Genomic DNA, 24,571 nt, shown 5'->3' on the forward strand with positions numbered 1-24,571 from the left:
TGAGACGCATGAGCAGATCAGATACCCTGAGATCCGTTAGTGTTAGTGTAGTTGAAGGTGCACTTTTTGGTTCTATGTTGCACTAAATTGTAGAATATGGAGAATGTAGAATCTTATCAGTTTTATTACTAGTTGAATTTTGTTTTGCATATACAGTAAGAGTGCTTTAGTTGCTTTTTTTTTTATTGTGAGAGTGTACCGGTTGATTGATCTTACAGCATGGTTTAAATCCTCCATTATCAGAACTACAAGACTCACATATTGTTAATCAGCCAAAAGATGATTGGTATTTAAAGATTGCTTCTTTAATTATGCATTGGCTCTATGAGGTTAATGTAGCTAATTAGTAAGGGAAGCTTACAGCTTGTAGATTCTCTATGCTTGATTTAAACCATCTTGAGCTGTCTGGTATCTCAAAGAAATGTATTCAGCATCTGACCCACTGTTATCAATATATATAAAAATAGACTAATGTTTTGCAGATATGAAAATATAATTGTGTTGATTAGGCATGTTATCGACTAACTAGTAATAATTTAAATGTTGTAAAGATTTGATCAAAAAAAAAAATCTATTAACAATATTGTTTTACGTAATATTTCACCGTAGATCACCTATGTTTTTAACTTGGATACCACAAGGGGGCGCACGAGTAGCTTAGGTGGGGTCCCAAGTATCGGATGTTGTATTTTTCAGTGCATTGTTTTTAAATGAGGACAATTTCATTACCTCAATACCCTAGCTAATATATAATAGCTATCCTTACTCACCAGACTCCTTACATACTTGATAATATCAAATATAAAAAGTTTGTTCTCCACTGTTCCAATCAACACCTGATTGATTCGACCTGCATATAACCACTTACTCTTCTAGCGTGTTTGTTTTCACAGAGACCTCGATCTCAAAACAGGGTTCCGGTTTGCTACTTTTTCAATAGCACAAAAGACCTTTCGATAGCCCAAACTGGCATAGGAGAACAAGTGCTTCACAAGTGCAGAAATTGGGTGTGCACGAACAGGTCGGACTCTTCAGATAGGTCTGTGTGATTTTACAGAAAATTTCAAGCACAGGACAGTGATAAGACTCTTAGATGCAGTAAAATATTTCAATGGTGCAAACATTTTTTAAAGAAAGCCATATGTCCATGAATGAGGATCCTGATAGAGGTGGCTCAGAGCCCAATACAGTCGTTTCTGTCAACATTCAGCAAATTAAACGCCTGATCCTTGAAAATCAATGAATAAATTGTTGGGGAAGAGATGCATCTGTTTGTGGAAACACCACTTGCGCATTACAGAAACTTAACTGGGAGTTATTGCCACATCCTCGTAAAGTCCTGACCTCGCTTCAAGTCATTTCCACATGTTTGGGCCATTAAAGGAGTTCCTGGGAGGCCAGCGTTTCAGACGTAAAGCAGACAGTGAAGCCTTTTTTACCTTAATGGTATCCAACTTCTAATAAAATACTGGGATACGGGCATAAATGTTTTTAATGCATGTTATTTGTTTTGGGCATCAACGTCGCCTAATTGCAACTATACAATATTAACAAGTTGTCATACTATGTTAGTGTTTCTGCTTGGATTAGCCTTGTGGCTCTAGAACAAATCTAAGGGAGCACACTTCAACAGACATAAAACATGGCTGATTCATTATAGCATTAATAATAAGAAATAAGTTGCGTAATTTCTACTTTTTTGGCTGAAGTGTTGCTTCTGTAACGAAAAGGCTGCAGTCACACAAAAGTACCAATGAGAATTTTCACAGGTCAGATAAAAGGTGAAAGCAAAAGCGCATCTACCAAACTTTCCACCAGTGCATACTTCCTGATGGTGCTAATGAATTGGATGGCAGTATCCGTGGGTGGCTTTTGTGTGTGTGTGTGTGTGTGTGTGTGTGTGTGTGTGTGTGTGTGTGTGTGTGTGTGTGTGTGCATGCGCGTGCTGTTTGCTCGTTACTGAATCCCACATGCGTGCACCCCATTAACCTTGCCTGACTCACACACGCTCATTACCCCAGAGCTATGGCTGCCCTTCTCAAATCAAACACCTTTATAAACCTGCGGGGGTCTTTCTTCTATCTCCGCATGTCTCTCTCTGTCTCTCCGTCTCTATCTGTCTCACTCCCACACACATCCATTTAAACACAATGTCGCATGCCTGCGTGGGAAATATACCAAAAATACAGGGCACACAGAATCTCATAAACCTGCTGAACTAATACATCAAAGCAGACAGAGTAATGTAAAGGGCTCCAGCTGAAGCTTTCTCTTCCAGCCTTCTTAAAAATCTTATCTTCTTCCCTCTTTCCTGACTTTACTCTTCCTTTCCGTCTTTACTACCCAAACCCCCCCGCCCCCTCCCAATCGCTAGGACGATTCTCTCTATCTGTCTCTGTTTCTCCTCATTTCATCCCAGCTTTTTCCTCTCCTCCGGCAACAAAAATGCAATCAGGAGTTTCGCTCCATCTATCTTTGCCCGTTTTGCCTGAGTGCCCAGGCAGCTGTAGAGCCGAAGGAGAATAAAGTATCTGACTGGCTGGCGAAGTATCTGACAGCCTCGGGCCTTTTACAGGAAACTTTACCATGTCACCTTCCTCTTGTAGTTTACAGCGTCGTGAGAACTACAACTCCCTTCATCCAACGCTGACGTGTTTATCTCACAAAACTTACGACCCTGACGGTGAATCCAGCCTGTACAGTACATCACAAATTCATGAAATTCATGATGATGAACTCGTCCAATCTTGGCTCCCAGACCACAAGCACAGCTCAGCTGTTTCTCTGACATTATACACAGGGGAAGATGGAGCAATGGAGCAAAGCCTCAACATATGTTTTATATGTATTAGCTTTATAACCAGAGGGGGCACGGTGGTGTAGTGGTTAGCACTGTCGCCTTGCACCACCAGGGTTTGGGTTCAATTGCCGGCCAGGCTTGTGCTTGGTGGGTTTCCTCCCACAGTCCAAAATTCCTGCAAATTAGGCTAATTGCTCATAGTGTATGATTGAGTGTATGTGTGTGTGTCTTGCGATGGATTGGCACTCTATCCAGGGTGTACCCCGCCTCTTGCCCTAAGCCTCCTGGGATAGGCTCCCGGCTCCCCGTGACCCTGATTACAGGATAAAGCGGTATAGACGGTGAGTTATAAAGCTTAGCTTTATAACCAATTATTTATTAGTATAAAGTTATTATTTATAACTGCATGGCAATTAACCGAGGTTGAAATTCATTTGAGTGGCCATTTCTTTAAAAAAAAATTTCAGTTTCACAGAAGCTCGTGTGCCATTGATTTGCTTGCCCCTCCTAAATGTTCACCATAAACTTATACAATTGCACCTAGTGGTCAATACTGTAACAAGCCTTAAGTAGGAATTAGGAAACATCTTCGGTAGAAGAGGAGAAGCAGCGTTGACAAATGTATACGAAATACACCAACACACACATACTTTGGGTCTCGTCCCTGTACATAACCATGCCTCTTGTAAGATACAGTATATTACACAGCCTGGGAGAGGATAACGTCTTTACATCAGAAATGCATGTGTGCAACGGTGACGTACCTCGTTTCCTACACAAGGGCTGGGAAAAAGAAGAAAATCTGTCTCACTTTTCAACCTAGTTATAAGAGAAAATGTTGCCCTGGATAATGATAATACCTCTCCTGTCTGCATCTCAGGCACTTTGATGGGAAACTCAGATGCTGGATCAAGTTGAACCAGGGTATATATCTAAACCCACTCAGAACGAAGTGCTAGACTGTACACTGGATGACTACTGAAGTTGTTGACTCTTAACTGTCTATTACAAGGTTATGTTAAAATTAAAAATCACTGGACAGGAGCCTACAGCATACCGTCATTTAGTTTGAGGTTAGGCTTTTAACTAAAGTCTTTAGAAAATCAGAAATTTAAAATCTACAATGCCAAGTCTATCTCTGTTCAATACCCTATGCATCAGTACGTGACCAACATCCCTGTCCAATACCAATGTTTTAGTTTAATACCAATTTATCACCACAAATTACTCAACCATCTTTAGTAAATGCATTATTCTGCTCAGAAATACAGTAGAACAGAGATGGTACATCTGTCTACAGCCCCTGGACCCTTATATTGTGCGGCACCGACATTATCCTTGGTGCTTCCCTACACCCTTTTTGGAATTATTTAAATATAAAATAGGGTGGCATGGTGGCACAGCAGGCCACCTGGACACAGTATTGTTCCTGTGTCAATCCTGAGCTCTGATTACTGTGCATGCAGAATTTCACATGCTTTCTCTGTATAGGTTTCCCTTAGGTTTCTCGGTTCCCCCCCACCTTCCAAACACATGCTGGTAGGCAAACCGCTAATGCCAAATTGTCGAATTGTGAATGAGTGTGTGAATGTGTTTGGGGTGCACTGCGATGGATTGTCAATTCATCAAGGGTGCATTCCTACACCGTAAAAAAGTGAAAAGATCTTGAATCCAGTTAAATTTAACAGCATTTTCGTTATTTAAGATTACAACTAACCAAATATATGATTACTTCATACATAAATCTTTCAAATGTATAAACTCCTTAGTTCTTTTGGGATGTGAGTGTAACCATTTATATAATACTATAAAAGAACATGATGTCATCCTGTTTGTAAAATGGATAAAAAGGTGTTGCTGACATGCAAGTTGTTGGGCTGCTAGACTTCAGACCTCTGGATGCTACTATATAAGTGCATGTTTAGGAGTGTATGTTTAGGTGTGATACCTGGCTCGGTTCAGTTTGTGGATCTCTGAGATCCACACTTGTCTGTGCTGGTCTAGGAGGCAGCTCTCTCTCCTCTCCTGAGCAACACGCCGACTTTTCTGCACCTGAGACAGGGCACACGAACATCAAGTACATCAAGTAATGTGTAACTCTAGCATTACCTTTATACACTTGCCAAAAACGATTTCAGTGAACCATTTGGTACAGTAGGTTGCATGACAATTAGGTTAAATACACATGTACTGTCTCATGTACAATATCCGTGTAATTAGCTGTTTATTTTCCCTACACTGACCTGATGTCTCACCCAGACTCTGTTTCCTGATTATGAATAAACATGATGATAAATGGATCATTTTTTCCCCCTTCCTATATTTTTTTTCTCTTACTCTTCTATTTCTTATGCCCGGTGCTGTTTCGTTTTTTCTTTCCCTTTTTTCCATTTCCACTCACTTTCACTTATTCTCTCTCCACGTCTTGTTTTTTCTTTTCTTTCCTTGCACTTATTCTTACTGTACAGTATGTCTAACTTTCTGCCTGTCACTTGTAAAGCAACACTACCCGATGTGCCGACATGCCGGCTCTTGAAGTCAATTCCAGATATTCTCTTTTGTTGTACGCATTTTACATTTACATTTTATCGCGTATTTGGATAGACAGATGGGGTAAGGGCCTTGCGCAACAGTAGCAGTCTTGTCGGTGATGGGATTCGGAATTCTGATCAGTAGTCTGGAGCTCTAACCAGCAAGCCACCACTGAAAATCCTCCAGAAAGGTCTCCCGGTCAGGAAAGTTAATCCAGGTCTTCTGCGTGGCAGGCACAGTTACTGTACGTCCCACGATACTAACAAGAACGGACTTTATTTCTTAGTGTCCTTCTTTTTATCTCATTCTTGATATTCCACTTTATTGGTTTTACTTCGTTTCGCAAATCTAGTTTCTACTTGAATCTGAATATTAATGTACACTTACACTGTTCAAGTCAAACCGAGACTTTTGACTGTGCAGAATAACAGAACACAGTTATTACATTTCTCTATATAATCCCCTGCTACACTAATGCACTTTTCCCAGTGGTTTGCTTAGTGCTTGGTTGTGCATTGTCCTGCAAAAAACAGCACAGTTTTAGTGATTAAACCAGCCCATTGTTTTTTCATTAGAGCATTCCACTTGCTGAATGTTCACGGGAATGACTGCGGTGGGCTCAGAGCCACCTTGATTGGGATCATCGTTTACATACTGTACGTACACGCTTCTTTAAAACGTCTCATCACCGTATTGTCTTTGAAGTTTTCTGTAAATGTTACACAATTTTAAAGCTTCATTTCCAATTTTATCCCAAGTCCTGGTTTAACTTGAACACTCCTCATAGGTAGGGTTTTGCATTAAAAGAATAAACACATACTGTACAATACCTTTTAGTCAGATAACCGTGCTGTAAACAAACTCTGTTGTGGATTAATACATTTTTCTTTTGGACATGAGCAGTGAGAATGATAATGGATGTAAGATGATGAAATGTTATTTTGCCCATCGAGAACTCAGCGGCAAGAAGTTTTAGCAGAGCGGAAGGAAGGCGTGTAGAGAGTACAGCTAAAATGACTGAGCGCATTTTGTATTAGCAGTGTTGTTGTTGCATTATGAGTGGTACTTTTCAGCCACTTATGCTTATTAATAGGATGCCTTGTGGATAGGTTCTGCTCTGCTGGTTGTTTTGGTCATTTTATTGACCGGAAGCTAAAGGTAATCACATTTAATACTTGAAATGCCTTGCACACAGCACACAGTGAGAAATAATGAACAACAACTCGTGGTCTGGCCTCGTCACTACCGACACTGTGTATTTGCAGGTGGATAGTTTTCATTTGTAGCATCTACTGTATGTCCACTAGATGATGTTTTTCTTCGTAATTAATTGCAGGTTAATTTAATTGGTAAGAGTTTTAGTATATGATGGCATGGTGGCTTGGTGGTTAGCACTGTTGCATTGCACCTCCAGGGTCGAGGGTTCGATTTTGGGTTTCTGGTTGGTGTGCATGGAGTTTTCATGTTTTCCTTTTGATTGGTGGGTTTCCTCTGGGTACTACGGTTTCCTCCCACAGTCCAAAGACATGCAGGTTAGGCTAATTGGCGTTCCCAAATTGACCGTAGTGTGTGATTAACTGAGTCTGTGTGCCCTGCAATGGATTTTCCCTTTATTTTCTTTTAATTTTTCCTATTTATTCCCATCAAACATTCTGTTTATGTGACTTCCTTTCGGTCAGCGACATTAATGCATGAAAGATAATTGATGTGCAAAAGCTTAAAGTTTATCTTCAGGATTGCAAGAATGCTCATGATTTACAAGTCGGCAAACGCTGTATGTGCATTAATTTATGTCTAATTTAGATTTCATGGGTATTTTGATGTTAAAAATATATACTAAGATATTTTTACATTAAAAATATCTAATGCATTGTCCATGGTGGTTTTCTTTTTATTTAGTTTTACAGTGTTAGTGCTGGTGTTGATGTTGGTGTCGATATTGATGCTGTACTCTGATATCTGCATTAAACATCTATAAAAAGGAACCTCTGCCTTCCTGTTGTGATTTAGGGAGGCATATATTGCGGGTGGTGTGCGAATGTGCAGCACCGGGAGCCGACTTTACCGACCTTAATATGGCAAATTGAAATCTCCTATTACAGTTTCCTCAGTACATTCAGTATGCGAGGCAAGCTACATCCCTTCATCACTTTATGTAAATTAATTGTTTTATTTTTTTGTTCGCCAACCAATTTGTCTCGTCGAAATTTGTCCATGTAAACATGTGATTGAGTTTACATGTGACATGATGGTTAGCGCTGACGACTTGCACCTCCAGGGTCTGGGTTCGATTCCCTCCCCAGGGCGGTGTGCATGTTCTCCCCATGCTTGGTGGGTTTCTTCCAGGTGCTCCGGTTTCCTCCCACAGTCCAAAGACATGCAGATTAAGCTTATTGGTGTTCCCAAATTGCCCTATAGTGTGTAAATTAGCATGTGAGTGTATGCATGCGTGAGTCCTGCAATAGATTGGCACCTTATCCAGGGAGTACCCCGCCTCGTGCCCTATATCTCCTGACAAGGATTGTTCCAGTGGTTTGTTTTTTTTCCTTTGATTAAGTGATACATCATAAGACAAGCCAAGTTTGGGATTTTGAAACCAGTAGACCCTCTAAAAAACTCTAAAGGCCTGCAAGAAGAGGAAGATTTCTATTTTTACATTAACAATAAGCAACAGTTTAACTGTACACAGGAAGGTACTACAGTAAATGTGTGACTTCTGGCAGTAACTTGTTGCACGATGACTAATTCAAGGTTTTTATAGCAACGGGGGTGAATACTTATGCAATCACAACTTCTTTGATTATCATTTTAAATGCATTTGCAGAACTGTATATACTGTATGTTCCCTCACGTCAGTGTTTGGTCCTATTTTCTGTAGATTCCTGACATACAATCCCATTGAGGTACATTTCAGTTCCAGGTTATATGAATAGTCTCCTTGTTTTGTTCGTCGTTTCTTCTTTTCTCTTAATGTCTTTTTTGTTCTACCAATTTTTGTTCTATACTGTCTCAGTACCATGTCGTTTTCAAGGTCACTCTCACTTTTACATTTATTTCTTTGACCACAGTCACTCATCTCTACATATCCTTGCATAGCGTCCTTTATTCTATAAAAGGAATAAATGAGTGGATTATCTTGAAAGAAGTGAAGTGACTTGGTAAAATACCGGTGCCCCGGGCAGGGTTTTGATTTCCAGACTCCCACTTCTAAGTGCTTATGCAAAACATGTAACCCTTCACTATTCATCTGTATGCATTCATATTAAATTATCACATATAAAATGAAATTTGCTCAGTTCTTCCTATTCAGATTCCATCCACTCATGGCGGTAGGAAGTCTACTGCTAAGACAGATAACGTTGTATAACTACACACACACACAAACACAAACATAGTCATACATCTCTATCCAGACAGTTTGCCTGAGTTATCAGTACTATATACTGTACAGGTTCTATTTCCCAGCAGGCCCATTCAGATCGAGAGCACACAGTCTATTAGGTGGAGTCTCAATACCTGGATTCCAAGAAGTGGAGTGAAAATAAAACTGTGAAATCTTTTCTTTTGGCTGTGTTTGTTTATATCATTGTCCATATATCAGATTGTATACGGATCTTGAGTATAAATAAATTAAGTTTTTTTTTATTGTGTTTGTTTAATGATCTAGATTTTGTATTCAAAATCAGATTTTTTTATTGTACACTCTTATACACAGAAGTAAATAGACACGCATAATTTATTATAAAACATACACACCTAAATCTAATACATTTTAAACAAGCAACATTTAATTATTAATCAATCTCACTCACTTATCTTCTATACCACTTTATCCTGTATTCAGGGTTGTGGGGACCTGGAGTCTATTCCAGGACAGGCAGGGTACACCCTGGACTGGGTGCCAATCCATCGCAGGGCACACACACACACACACACACACACACACACAAACCTGTTAACCTAACCTGTATATCTCTGGACTGTGGGAGAAAACCGAAGTACCCGGAGGAAACCCACCAAGCACGGGGAGAACATGCAAACTCCATGCACAAAAAGACGGGAATCGAGTCTGGCCGAAAATTGAACCCGGACCTGGAAGTGCAAGACGACAGTGCTAACCACTACACCACCGCGCCGCCCCCTTTAATTCATTAGTAATACGTTCTTGACTTTCCTTTTACAGCTTTAAAGGTCCCATATTTTCATTATTTTTTTATTATTTACTGTATATAGTATACATACACCTAGGCATAGAATAAGTAGGTTGTACACAACAGACCTTTAAACACAACAGACCTTTTTCTTTAAATGAAACTAGAATTCTGTTAACTGTTGGAAAGGGCATTTCAAAATTTATAACTACATAATAATAATAATAATAATAATAATAATAATAATCTCTTATACACAGACACGCAAGAAGTAAACAGACACCCATCATTTATTATAAAACATACACACCTTACATACACATCTAAATCTGATCAATTTTTAACAAGCAAGGTTAAATTATTAATACAATATAATACGTTCTTGACTTTTGTTTAGCGGCTTTAAAGGTCCTATATTTTATTATTTCTTTAACAAGGTCTTAGAGCTCCCCCAAAACTCCAGCTAAAATAACCCACAGATAATGCATTTTTCACACCTCAAATTCCCTTTATTATTGAAGCAAAGCTGAGCCATTACAGGGGGAGGGGCATGTTCTTATATGAGGTCACATTAGGGAAGAAACTTATTTGGCTTGCTTAAGCCCTGTTCTTTAAATGAAACTGTAGAAAATGGCATTTCAAGATTCATATCTACATAATTTGTATAATATTATTAATATTAATAATAATAATAATCACTGTCCAATTTAAACAAAAGATAAATAACATCTAGTAGTAAACAACATTAAAACATTTGAGCGCATCCTTACATCCTGTGGGATAGGCTTTTCTGTATGAACAGGTCTCAAGACAAGTTTTGAATGCGGTTGAAGGGTCTACATTACGGATATATTCAGGAAAAGACTTCCAATGACATGGGGCAGTGTGGCTAAAGGCTCTAGCGCCGATAATGATCAGGCAGGCAGTGGGTGCAAAGAGAAGCCTTAATAAGGAAAAGCACAGAGGGCAAGAGAGGTGGAGAACAATTTGAGCTCAAAACTCAATATGATGTTTGATAGGGAGCCAGTGGAGGTTTCGTGGGTGGGGATGGTGTGATGCATTATAGGTTTTCAGGGTATGATATGGGCAGCAGAGTTCTAGATGAGTTGAAGCTCGTGGGGAGGTTTTAAGGTAAACCAGTTAAAAGTGAATTACAGTAATCAATCCAGGAGGCGAGCGATGCATGCATGAGAGTGGCAGCAGTGTGCAGACAAGCAATGTTATATGGTATACGTACATGTATGTCTCCGGGAAAACCACCCTTAGATTGAGCAACATTCTGACAATAGGAAATATCACGTCTAGACACGCTTAAAAAATAAAAAATAAAATTAAAACAAAATGGTAGTACATTATCATATATGTAGCATTCATCTGATTTATTTCTTGCATGTCTATGTATGTACTGCAGACGACTCTGAAGAGTTTCCCTGTACTACTGTATATACAGTAACTGCCTATTTTATAAGGGATGTTGGGGGCTTACTTGTCAAAGACGATGCTTTTCTGTCACATACCAATAAAGTCTTCCATCTCAAATCAGGGATATTAACTTATAATCGTACAGCCATATTTCACCTCTACGACCTTTGCTTTTATACAACTGCAAGTTGTCCTGGTTAGTATTTGTACACCTGCTACACACACAAAGTACACGTGGAATTATATAGCACTTATAAATTACTAAAAATTTTCAGGCTTAAACATGTACTTGTGATACAAAGCTGGATTTGGTCTCAGAAAGTTGCAAGAGCCAAAACAAATTCAAATATTGAATGCGTTTTATTTTCCTGCTGTGTGCTCAAATCAAAGGTAATGTGCTTTGATTTGCAAATCGCTACAGGTGCTGCACTGCTTCTTGTTGCATTTTTGTCTAACTAGCAAACTTGTTTGTTTTATTTACTGTACCTCATGCATAATCCCTAAACACTCCTACACCATGTGAGCTTTATTAACAATGCTATAAAACAGAAGTACACTGCACTGATGCTATAACGAACAACACGATACATACACATTGCAGTGTACACTGCATGACCAAAAAAAAAAAAACTTAGATGTCTAAAAATAACTGTAACTGGTTTAAGAACTATTGCAAGTGTTATTAAAACCTGTAAGGATAAGGCTTTCTACTTCATGGAAGAAATGTGGTTAGAAATAAATCATGAGTGACTATGATCTGATATCACTTTAACGCTTGGTGAAGCAGCATCGTAAAATATCTACAGTAGAAATCAGAGTGATGTTTAATAGTGAAAGTAAAAGCTTTTCCACACAGGTCGATGAGAACCCATGTGATACTGTATGAGGAGTCTGGATTGACCCGATACCAGCGTGATGCACGTGTCTGGGTAAGAAGGGAACCACATAAAGCGATGGCTCCATCATGCATAGTGGCCACTATACAAGCCTCTGGAGGCATTTTTATGATCTAGGGTTCTTCAGGTCTGTTTGGAGCTGTATGTCCTGTTACCAGAACCTGAACACGACTGGATAAATCATGCACTCGGCATGTCTGATGTTGATCTCGTCTTGATTTTGCCCCACTGTCATACTTGCTCTTGACTCATACTCCATTGACTATGGTCTTGGTTATGGTAGTCTTGAACCCAATACTACTAATTACAGCGCACCATCCAATCCGTACTACAACTTGGCACATGTTTTACACCGGATGCCCTTCCTGACGCAACCCTCCCATTTTATGCAGCTTTGGGACTTTGCACTCCATCCAGTGGCTGGGGTTTGGGCATTGGTTTGGGAATCGAACCCGGGCCTTCCGCATAGCAGGCAAGAAATCTACCACTGAGCCAACAATGCCCCCAACAACACCACTAATCACAGAATAATTCAATAATTACATGATTTATATTCTTAAAATTTATAAGTGCACAGTTAGTGTGTTTGAGCTGATAAACTGAATTTAAAAAAATTCGATTTAACCACGTCAGCCCAAATTGTTGGATCAGTCCAAAACCTTCAATCAGAGTGAAGTGAGAGTGTAAGCCGGCTAGCAATGAAACAGTGAAAATCTGAATTAATATAATATTATCCCAAGTGAAGTGAGAAGCTTGCTTTTAAAGAATATGCCTGTGTCCTTGGAAATCATAGTGAAGATTGCAGTGTCTGAATAAACAACCTCTGGAAGTTGCAAGAATATAAGTTGTATTGACCGAATAAAAGTCAGTTGTCTGTGCTCTCATTTTGTTCTGTCAAATTATCATTTTTTCAGAGAATGCAATTTAGTGATTGTTGTTACTAACTACTACCAATAAAGCGAAATAGCAGCAAAGATTTTCAGTTTTTTTTCAAAACTGCTTCTCTGTTTGTCTTTGAGAAACATCCAAATCTATTAGATAGATGGATGGATGGGTGGATGGATGGATGGATGGATGGATGGATGGATAGATAGATAGATAGATAGATAGATAGATAGATAGATAGATAGACCCTTCCAACTAGGGACCGTGGAAGCCAATTGTGACAACTGGAGGCCATTGGTGATCACTGGAGGCCACTGGTGACCATTTATTTCCCTTTGTCAGACAGTGGTAGGACCTCTGGTCAACACTCACACACACATTCTCACACACCACGGAAAAATTAATCTGCATTTTTTCTTCTGATTAGGCTATATATATTACTACATATGTACATATGTAGCTACATATGTTCTGCTCTTTTAAGCATGCACTAAAAGCTGAGTCAAAGCTTTGCCATTACTCTTGCACCACAAGATTTAGTCAAGCTGAAGATCTCCTTGCCAATCCCTGAGCTGTGGGTTAGGATGGGTGCTTGGATGTGTGTTTGATTCTCAGATGTGTGGATGAAGCAGCATGATGAAGAAACCTCTATACTGCTGAGCTGTACGTTATGTCTTGTTTATTAGGAGAGGTGTGGTGCTATGTGGATCAATGGAACTGAATCTTATTAATGTAGCACAGACCCAGCAGCGCAATACTATTAACACATGCTGTCTGTGTTCGTCAATGCATGTTGTAGTGCCTTGCTGGTTTAATGATCATTTTAATAGATTTTAATGAAGTTGTACAGTGTAATGTAATACTGTTCATTACAGTGTAGAGAGGAAGATTTAATAAAACAGTATTAGTCATAATTAGGCAAAGAAAAATAATCCCATGCTTAAGATAGGAACTGGGAACAAAACAAATGGCAGTGGGCCAACTTAGAGCTGAAAGCGTCAGTGCTTATTGGTGAGCTGAGCCAAATCATCTGACTCATTGAAAAGAGTCAGAACTCCCATCATAAATGCCAACTCCACAGGTTATTGACCTCTGCACCAAAATATGCTGAGCGGTTTTTTTTTCCTGAGGTATCCTGCTATAAATATAAACACTTCTTCTCATCTAAGCCTGCTAATTGTCCCCACAAGGTCAAACATGTCAGTTAATGAGATGGTAAACACCCAAACACACACACACACACACACACACACACACAAGGGGAAGCTTGGTGATCCTACCCTGAGGCTTCCCTTTGAACCGTAACCGATCTCACCGTGCGAGAGTTCATGACCTCGCCCTCTATCAGTAGGGTGAGAAAAACCGCCACAGGAAGAAGGATATGATTAATCATGCTGAAAGTAATCTAAATACTAAAAAGCTCCTTGATATTGTAATATTTAACAAAGATGCACACAGGCTATGAATACAAAAACTTTTTTTGCGTGTGAACTTTCGAGCTTTCTTTTCGATTCGTCAAACAGAAGGTGTTAAAAAAACAGCAAAATTGAGCACGATGCACGCTCATACACATGCATAAACACACATTTCGACAAAGTGTCTCTGCAGTCAGGAATAGCAAACACAAACACGGAATCGCTAATTAATCTGGGGATGAATTTGCACATCGCACGGAACAGAGACTCGTTGGGCTGTGGTTGGGCATGTTTACTATCTTTGTGGGGACCAACAAGCATCGGAATATATTGTTTTGATATTGTGGTTATGCTTGGTTGGTCCCTATAGAAAAATTGCATTAAACAAGAATGCTAATACAATAAAAAAAAGAAGCAATGTTATTATCTTACCTTTGTTATTGAGATTACAGGTTCGATTGAAATTAGGTTGTAGCAGTAATTAGCTGTCAAAAAGGTCCTCGCAAGGATAGTAAGACAAATATGTCAGTGTGTGTGTGTGTGAACGCGTGTGGCTTCTCAATGCTACACACTGTAGTTTGGTAACAAAGCGAGCTTTCTGACGAGACAGAGTCAGATAATTGTGCATTTTCCTGTCCAGAGATCTTCCAATTACAGCCTGTGGGAAGAGCCTGGGTGAAAACGAGGACAGAGATGATGAGGCAGGCCTCCAGTAATGGCTCACGAATGCCCTATACTTAATTTATATAAGCTATGGATGTTCAGCTTCTTTGCTCAAGTGCATTATAACACACTAATGTGACTAAATGGAATGTCACCAGGTTTAAACCGTGGATACAAGACTTAAGAAGCAAACACACAATGTACAATACACAATTCTCTTTCCCTCTATTTCTCATTTTCCCTTGAGCAACATTAGTCAGTCTGTCCAATGTGCTTACATTTTTACTGAGTACTGCCAATGCAGTATTGTCCCACAGGGAAAAACTGGTCCTGTTAAACACTGCCATCAAAGAGTCCATCAAAACTGTATAACTGCTGCATCTGTTCAGGCCGAGGAAACACTCCAGGATGTTATCCCATCATCTGAACGGATTTTTGGGATTACTTAGGAAAAAAAAACTAACAGGCATAGAAGGCACTAAGGTCTCATACGGAAAAAAGCCACCTTAAATGATTTGCATATTAATCTTTTATTAACATATAATTAAGCAATAAAAACACAAGAGAGTGCTGTTGTGCTGATTATCAGCATGGTTGTGATGCAGCCGTAGGCACAGGGGGGCAGCACGTCCATGCAACATCACAGTCCGACAACAAAACCTAAAATGTAATATTGCTTTAATACGACCGTTCCACAAACACCAATTGTTATCAACAGATTATATGAACAATATCAACAATATCCTATCATGACTAGCGGAACTAACTGCACGCGACTGGTGATGCTGCCGACTGACTTTCAGCAACTGACACTTAATTTGTAATTAACAGGATTGAAAATAGTTTTCAATTCTTACTGGTACTATGTAGCCAAAAGCTGCGGAGAAATACCCATGGAGGTGGTGGACAGTCCTGTAAATTTCATAATTTTTTCCTTTTCTATCTGCTTTAAAATATCAGCTGACTTTTGGAATTCTGGGGTCAAACATTACTTGGAATGCTAGTACTGTAGGGTTTACAATCCCTTGTTCAACAGGCCAAGTAGTGCCCTTGATCGGTGTTAGAGAGAGATTTGGGATTCAGCCTTGTGTTAGACGCTAGTTAGCTTTGTAGGTCGCGTTAGCCATGAAAAGAACAATACAAACAGTTCAGAGGCAATTCAGAATAACTTAGAAGCAATTACTAAGGGGACAAAGTGTCCTTTTAGATGATATAACATTATGTCGAATTATGTCATTTTAGATGACATGAGGAAGAAATCTTGAGAGGAACCAGACTCAAAAGGCAACCTATCTTCATCTAAATGAAACCAGATAGCACACCCATAAATAAATCACTGTGTGCTATAAGTGTGCTATAAAATCAGAAATTATTGAATATCAGGAAAAACAATCAATAAACTTCCCCTTTAATTGGAGTGATTAACAAACTCAAGAGATATAAATATTAATGATAAACAGTGAAATGTAATTACACATTCAATGTATTTGTAGGGGGTTCCTGTAAAATCGTTTTTCTTTTCATGATCCACATGAAATATGGGGGATTGCTACTGAGGAATCAGTGCTAATGGAGCACTTTCAGTTTAACAACGCTAGCAAAAAATAATATATACATATAAATCTATACATTTATTTAGGGCGTCTTATTGAGTCACAGCAGATTCTGTAGACCAAAGAATCAAGATCTGTCTAAAAAATAAATGAACTAATTTTACCTCGTGCAGTTTATATATATAATCTGATCGGCCACCAGTTTGAAACACCTACTGTACGACATTATATCCACTATGTGCACTAAACAGCGAGGTGGTCCATTACAATATCATTTTTTGCTTTAGTACAGTATGTGCCTTATGGTGCACAATGACCAAGAAGTGCAAAACAAAATAACAAAACAAAAAAGAAATTAATAAATAAATAAAATAAACATCAAAATGACAAATTCAACAACAAAATAACAGGCAAAAATAAATAAATAAACAAATCCAAAAACAAAATAACAAATCCAAAAACAAAATAACAAAATCGAAACCAAGATAACAAATCCAGAAACAAAATAAAAAATCCAAAATCAACATACTGTAATAAAACCAGGAAACAAAATAACAAAACCGAAAACAAAATTAAAAAGCCAAAATAAATGAATAAACAAACAAACAAAATAACGAAACCAAAAACAAGATAACAAATCAGAAAACACAACGACAATTCAAAAACCGGATACTTTCAGAGATTTTCTAATAAAAGCCTCTTCTTCTTGTATATCTTGAGTGACAGATGTCTCGTCCAATCAGCAATAAGAATTCCATTCGCAAACTACACCTACCTTTTCTGGTTTGTCTGAATTGTCATTGTGTTTTCTAATTTGATATTTTATTTCTAAATTTGTTATTGTGTTTTCGGTTTTGTTATGTACTTTTGCCCTTTTTGGCTACTATAATTTAAACTTACTATCACCCTAAATGTCAAGAAACTCTAGAAACTAGAAAACATTTTGACTAAATCACTCTTATAATGTTATATAATAATACCACAGTACTGCGCGAACAGATTCTTGCATCTGATTGGTCATAAAGTGTTGATTAATTTTCTCTAACAGCAGCTCTGACAGTACTGCCGGAGTCTCGAATGTCAGTAATGTGTAATTGTCTGAGGGAAAGCTGCGCTTCTGGGCTCTCTGCCATGGCAAACTCTTAAGGACAGAAGACATAGCATTATGCAGATTCTCAATAACAAGTTGATTAGTCTGACAGTATATACTTAAAAAAAAGTTCCTGGTAAGGTGGCATATTTGCACTCCCACATCAATCACGGTGACACTAGCCAGTCATGGGTGTCTGTGAGTTCACACAGGCGGAGCGGGGTGAATGGCACTTCCCTTCTACAGCGTTACCCCTTAACACTGCATAGGCAGCAGTTTGAAAAAATGCAGTCGGCTGCTGTCACACGTCTCAAGGAAACCATGTGAAAGCATTCGCCTTCCCTGGTTGATAGCTGTCGGTTTATAGGGGACTAGAGCCCTAAGACATGGTGGGACTTGGTTATGACTATCACACTGTGACAAAGACCACAAAGTTTCCATTGCATCCTAAACATATTGCAATAATGCAACAGGAACAGGGTCAAAATGTAAAAAATGTGCATTAAGTTTATACTACTTCCCATCAGGGTCTCAAAGCCTCTGTCACGTTGTCACTAATTTCCTATCACACACATGGTCAATCTCTCACCAGGTCCAATGAGATCTACCCGAGTAGTTACTACAGTATGTCTGGTCAGAACACACCATGATCTTACCAGATGCTTACCATGCCCTTATGTTTTATTGCATCCCCCGGATTGGTACGAATAAAACGAAATTTGCGATACTTTTCATCGAAAACTCATGGTGTGAGGAATTCGACCAAGTATTTACACTTGACATAGACACGCTGATAACCTGCTGCATGCATGCCATGAACATGGTAAGCACCAGGAGAATGTAATATGAACCTAATCGGTCTTCTATAACATTGTAAGACATTGTAAGAACTTAGTTCTCAATGTGTTGATTCTTAATCCTCAGGTTGCGATCCAATATTTCCTGTCTTCGCCATGTTCATAGTATGTCAATGAAGTCTCTAGGACGTGTTAGTAACATCGTTAACTGGTCAATTCTGTCATTAACACACCCCTAATAAGTTCTTCCTGCATCTTTCTTTGACCGTATCTTCACGAGGATTGTCAAAAAAAAAAGCATGGCAGCTTCATGTCAAGGGGGACAATACGACATCATTATAAGTTTCTACTGTGTTCTTGCAAAGTTGCATGCATTCATACAATTTTTTGCAGAACTGGTGGGAAACGTGGCTTAGTGTGATGTGGGTAAATTAGAAAAATTGGGGGAAACAAAAACAAAAATGATTAAATAAGTTTGGTGCATATAATGATTTGTATCGATCCATAAATGCATTTTTAAGTACTTTTTATATTATGTGTATGCATGAACCGAGTGGCTAAATATATTTGCTTCGTTGTCCTTTTTTGCCAAAACCCTCTTTAATAAATGAAACCACAGTGACGGTTCTTTTTAAATACAGGTTGCTGCCTAAGGGTTGAGTGTATTAATAATTCAGGGAGCGAAAACAGGTTTATTTATACTGTATAACTTGCCAAATAATTACAGTATACGTTTATAGATTTTGAGTATCTTTTCTTTTTGAGGTTTATTCCAAATGTTCCTTCCCACTGTCTCCTCTGGTTTGCTCACTATTGTTCTTCTTGTTCAATAGTAAAGGCTTTGGGCTGCTAATCAGAAAGTTGGGCTACTGATCAGAAAGACGAGTTCACGCCCCAGCACCTCCAAGCTGCCATTGTGATGGTTTTGGTCAAACCATCTTTGCTCCAGGGGCTCAGGATCATGGCTGACCCAAATATCCTTAACTGGGGTATGAGAAAAAAAGAATTTGTGTGCAGAAAACAGAAAGGGGCCACCATATCACAATCACCAACATGATCTTCTTTTGGGAAGCAGTCACAATGACACGTCACACTGACACGTCACTATGACACGTCACAATGACACGTCACAATGACACGTCACAATGACACGTCACAATGACACGTCACAATGACAGTGCTGATATCTCTCTCTGGCGCATCAATTTGGTTGGCATTTTTAAACATTTTATTAATATCCCTTATACATCCCTCAAAAAGCAGTCAACAAAACAGGTGAAGGGCTAACAAATGCTAAATAAACACCAACAGGGAGTGTGGCACTGCTGTGATAGTGACAGAAACTGTGTTATATGAGGGTCATATAACATCCTCAATCACAGACCAAGGAAAAGTTCCACATTCAACCATCATTTGGAAAATTGATGCTTATAGTTTTCTGGGATTCTCAAGGGCCAGTATTGGAACATTATCAGGAAAAAGGTTCAACAATCAACAGTGCTCATTAAAGTTAGATGCTTACCGAAGAGCTAAACTTTTGGATTAAACACAGAATATGGCTATTCAAGTGTGTGGTGAACACTGTGGACACTTCTGCCCATGCTGTCGAAACTCTTAAAAACTATTTTTGGGGTCATTTTAATGTGTTAAAGCACCCTCCCTATAGTTTTGCTCCATCAGATTTTTACCTGTTTGTTTCCCTGAAAGCAGCCCTATGAGTACGAAGATTCACTTCTGATGAAGAAGTGAAGACAGCAGCGCATTTGTGGCTCGCAACTCTTGTATTAAAAAGCTAGATTAAATCGAAAAATGAGGTATTTGTCTTTTCTAATATTTCTTTATAGTGTGTCGGTATGTATGTATGTGTGTGTATACATAAATAAATATATACGGTATATACACATACATTCAGACATATTTATAAGCATACAGTCAAAATCTTTAGGCAATACTGTACCTGCCATGTTTGCTTAGTGCAGACATACGGAAAAATTAGGTAACAAACAAAGCTGTGCAGGGTACATGACAAATTACACCTGTTTAAAAAAAGACAGCTCTCTAATAGCTTGGGAGTGCTAATAATTGTGGATAAAATTATCCCATCAGGAAATGATGCATACAGATGAATGACTATGCTTGGTCAATAGGTTAATGTGCTGAATTAAGAATCTTATTAACACTCCTCTTGCAACGCTTAAAGAAAACCACATCTTGTACTTCCTTCTTCCCCGTGCCTTATCCCATCAGTAGGCCACGCTCATGAATGTTTATTCATATAGTATCTATCTGTAGCGGGAAAGCCTGTCTATGTGAGTGCTGTGGCCGTACGCACACATGCACAGGCGTCTTATCAGGCCGCTGCAGGGAGCTGCATTTGAAATGACTGTGTGAGCGACGCATAATGAGCCTCCAAAACAGTGCTGCTTCAGTTCGCCAGCTAAATCACAGCAGGTCCGTGAGCCCAATCCCTACCGCCCCGGGGTTAACTCCTCAAAGTGATGGAGAGCTTAGCTTTCTGTCTGATCTGGGATTTTTTTGGACCCGAAATCCTAGTTGTTGCATAAGAGCAGCTGTTATTATATAAAAGGCATTATGTCTTTCTTTGATGTCAGGCTTATATGCTAGTCTGAAGTCGTGCAAGCGTGTATACAGTTGAAAATGCATCATGCGCACCTGTGTGTAAGCGTTTGCAAACAGTTGGGCTTCATTTACATCATCCACTCTGATTCTGTGCCAAAGTTTTATTGGAAGTCTGTTCCACATAGCTGTCTTGAGAAAAAAAACCCAAAAAAAAACGAACAGCACCGGAATATGATACAGCGCAGTGCAGTGGGAATCCCATTATATCATAAATTAGCATAGTGCTTCAACTAATTGTCTAATCTCCAGTCTGGTACCACACATTTTTTTTTAAAGTGCCCCTCTACTGCATAGTTTATTCACCTCCCAGACTAAATTATAGTCTGAAGGACATTACTCAATTAGCATGAGTCATATTGCTTTTTACAATTCATCTCCACAAGTGCATTTTGTCTCACACTAATGGAGATGATAGCGTCCAATTAAAAATTCCATCAAGCCGATGTATGCACACCAAACACCCTTTATTAAGGGCTAAATAAACAAGTGCTAACTCACAACCATTATACCTAATGCTACCCAATGTTGCATGTTGTACCTAAAGTAAACTTTAACTTGGGTGAGCTTTTCCGACAAATAAACACTTGACTTGACAGCATAAACATTTTATCCTAAAATCCCCCTGAAGTCCTGCATAACACTAAACTGAGCTGACAGAAACAGCGTGAGTGAAATCCGGGGAAAAAGAGCAGAGGTGAAAATCATATCCCTGGTGGCCATGTTGAAAAGACAGTCAGGTTTTTTCAACTTTCATTTCCTTACCATGTGTTGACTTTGCGTGCATGATAACAGTCCAGGACTGAACCTTCCTGCCAGCAAAAGTTAGTATTCCCAGACTTCTAATCAGTTCCCCAATTCCTGTTTTATTTCTCCTTCTTGATTGGCTCTTATTATAAAAGCAAATGGTGTTATAGCAAAGGATATTGTCATTACTTTAACTTGTGGAAGTCATGTTTTTCCTGATTGTTATCTCTGTGCCTTGAGTGTGTTGCCATAATTTGGCAGAAATTTAACCATTCTTTGGATTTCCTTTGCTTTTTGACACTCTGTTTGCGCTTTTGCTTAATGATGACACTCCTTTGGACTGTGATCCTAACACGAACACAAGTGTGACTAAATGTGACTAAAAGCATGACTAAATCTAAGGCTTGGTTACAATTGGTACAACGCAAGAGCATATATTTAATGTTGGGTGAGTGTACAGAGTCCCCATACTGTGGTAGTAAAATAAGTCCAGGTGTGCAGGATTAGTAATCTGGTGAGTTTGAACTTGTGTGTGTGTGTGTGTGTGTGTGTGTGTGATGGGAAGTGGAGTCCTTGGAGGTGGGTGTTATGGAGGTAAGTTCTACCTAGCATCAGCTAAGTTACTGTCTACTTACTAGATATCCTAAGTTGCTATCTAGATTCTAATGAATACTATATGTAAAAAAGATTTTAAAGGATTCATTGTTGTGATTTTTGTTGTCTTGACTGTACCAGTGTATGCCAAAACATTTTACATTGCAAAACTGGAAAATTGGAAATGAAATAACTTTCGATTAGCTTGCTCGAGTACATGCTTTTATTTCCACTCAATATGTTAGATCCCTGCCGGTACCATACCTAACAGTAACTCCCTACAGACCACAGCTCCACCTTGAACCTCAGATCGGAAAGACTACACCGTCTATATCGTCTATGTCAACTGAGTACTAACAAATACACCTGAACTACACCTTATACAATCACACATCCTATAAATACGACTCAAGTGCTAGTGCTAATTGCAAAGTATAAGATTATCTGATATTATCCGGTATGTTACAAGGCCATTATTCTGTAATAGCTATTTGTATGTATATGACCTAGTTTGTTGTTTGATTCTGAACTCTGTCTAGCCTGGTTTATGCCCGTTCTAGATCAACGATCCTATGCCTATTTTTGATTTCCAATTGCGATATACCCGTGTTTGATTAGGTTGCCAGAGTAAATACTGTTTAAACTACTTAAATATGGTTTTAAGTCATAAGTCACTTTTAATATGTAAATTGCACAACCATGGACATTACTATTTTTTTATTACCATTTAGTTAGCTGCTCTTATTGTTTTACATTTTTTCATACATTCTCCATATTTTTTCTATATTGTGTATTTTTGTGTACAGTTATTTTATTCTTAAATTTTATTTGTATGTTTTTATTATTTATTCCTATTCCTATTCCTTTATTCTTAGGTCACGAGCAGTTGTCTAAGCATTTCACTGCATATCGTACTGTGTATGACTGTGTATGTGACAAATAAAATTTAAATTTAAATTTTGAATTTTATTTGAATTTGAATTTTATCTGGGCCTGCATTTTCCTTCCTTTAGTGCGTGTTACAATAATTAGACTATTTTTTTCAGTGCCACTGATGCATTGCAACCTAATTGGCTACTTGATTGGTGTCACTTAATGATTTTCCATGAAAATTGTAACTTGTCAAATTTGTGTGTTTATGAAAAAATGCCAGCATTGTACCCAGCTTGTGGCCATTTCCACAAGGATTTCAGATAAAATGTGTGCTGACAGCTAGGACAAAATCACTAAGTATAAAAGCACTCTAACGGCAGTTCCTGGGTTTTCAATAAACATTTTTGCAAAACAGATTATTATTATTATAATTTATTTATTTATTTTATTTTTTTTTTAGAAATTTGATACTTAGAGATTTCTAAATCGTACATTAAATATATTATATTCTATACCATAGTCAGCCACATGCACAGTGATTTGGGTGTAACAGTTCATGAAAAGCACTAAACCTTCATGACATCCTAAATAACTGAAACCATATTTTACTGTATCCTTACATTTTGCCATATTTGTTTTATCCTAAGACATTTATTGCTAAACTCTAATGGTTTAAACTACAGTGTATAAAATTTATTTCATCTAAACACTGACAGTTTAATTACACCTACCATTCTCTTCAGCATACAGTGCTTATACTACCATTTATGAACATATTCAGGACAGGAACATGTGTTGAAATTATTGTTCCTGGCAAAAGCACATATGCTACAGATGTGGTGGATAGAGATTAGGTTGATAAAATGCTGGCGTATTTCCTTAACATGTTCTAAAAACAGATGAGTTGGACTGAGTTGTTGTATTTAATTTAATTCAGGCACAAGACTAGAACATCATTAAATGTCAAAGTGGCCTGACACTGCAGACAAATTGTGTATATGGTGGTAAATAAAACTTTATTCATTGCATTATTAAATAGCACTTCGATTACATCACTCTCTACCCCATTCTTACCTTGTGTTCAATCTTGTCAGAGTAGAGCTTCTTAGCCTCCACCATAGCCTGAAGCTCGTCATACTGAACAGGTTTGTATTTGGTGATTCCCAATTCATCCTTTACTCTCTGCGTCAGCTTCTCTAAATCAAAGGGCAAACAGACGACCATCAAACACTATATAACTGGACGTGGATAATGTCTCAGTCTTCACTAGAAATGTCTGTTTTCTTTATTTGTGGTTTACTACATGGAGGTACATTATCACCAGATCTAGATCTAGATCACTATGATTCCTGCCAAAAATATTAATTACTCTTGAACTATTGCCACTTATTGATGACCAATCAGAACAAATAGTGTTAATTTGCTACGGAGAATAAGACCTGGACTTTAGAGCAAAAGGAAAAAGGTCATGTGGTCTGATAAGTTCAGACTGTATGCCTATTCCAGAGTGATGTGC

At 38.4% G+C, this 24,571-nt stretch overlaps 1 protein-coding gene across 1 annotated transcript in view; it reads right to left on the reverse strand.

Moving 5' to 3' along the window:
• LOC128524546 (coiled-coil domain-containing protein 148-like) overlaps positions 1 to 24,571 on the reverse strand; it is an 86,603-nt gene that overhangs the window by 57,597 nt on the left and 4,435 nt on the right. The window contains exons 3-4 of the mRNA XM_053497156.1: positions 24,130 to 24,251; positions 4,749 to 4,852 (exon numbers count right to left, since the gene is read on the reverse strand). Coding sequence (XP_053353131.1) covers positions 4,749 to 4,852; positions 24,130 to 24,251 — 226 coding nt within the window. The remainder of the gene's footprint in view (positions 1 to 4,748; positions 4,853 to 24,129; positions 24,252 to 24,571) is intronic.

The sequence above is a fragment of the Clarias gariepinus genome, chromosome 5, assembly GCF_024256425.1.
Source record: "Clarias gariepinus isolate MV-2021 ecotype Netherlands chromosome 5, CGAR_prim_01v2, whole genome shotgun sequence".
Classification (NCBI taxonomy): Eukaryota; Metazoa; Chordata; class Actinopteri; order Siluriformes; family Clariidae; genus Clarias; species Clarias gariepinus.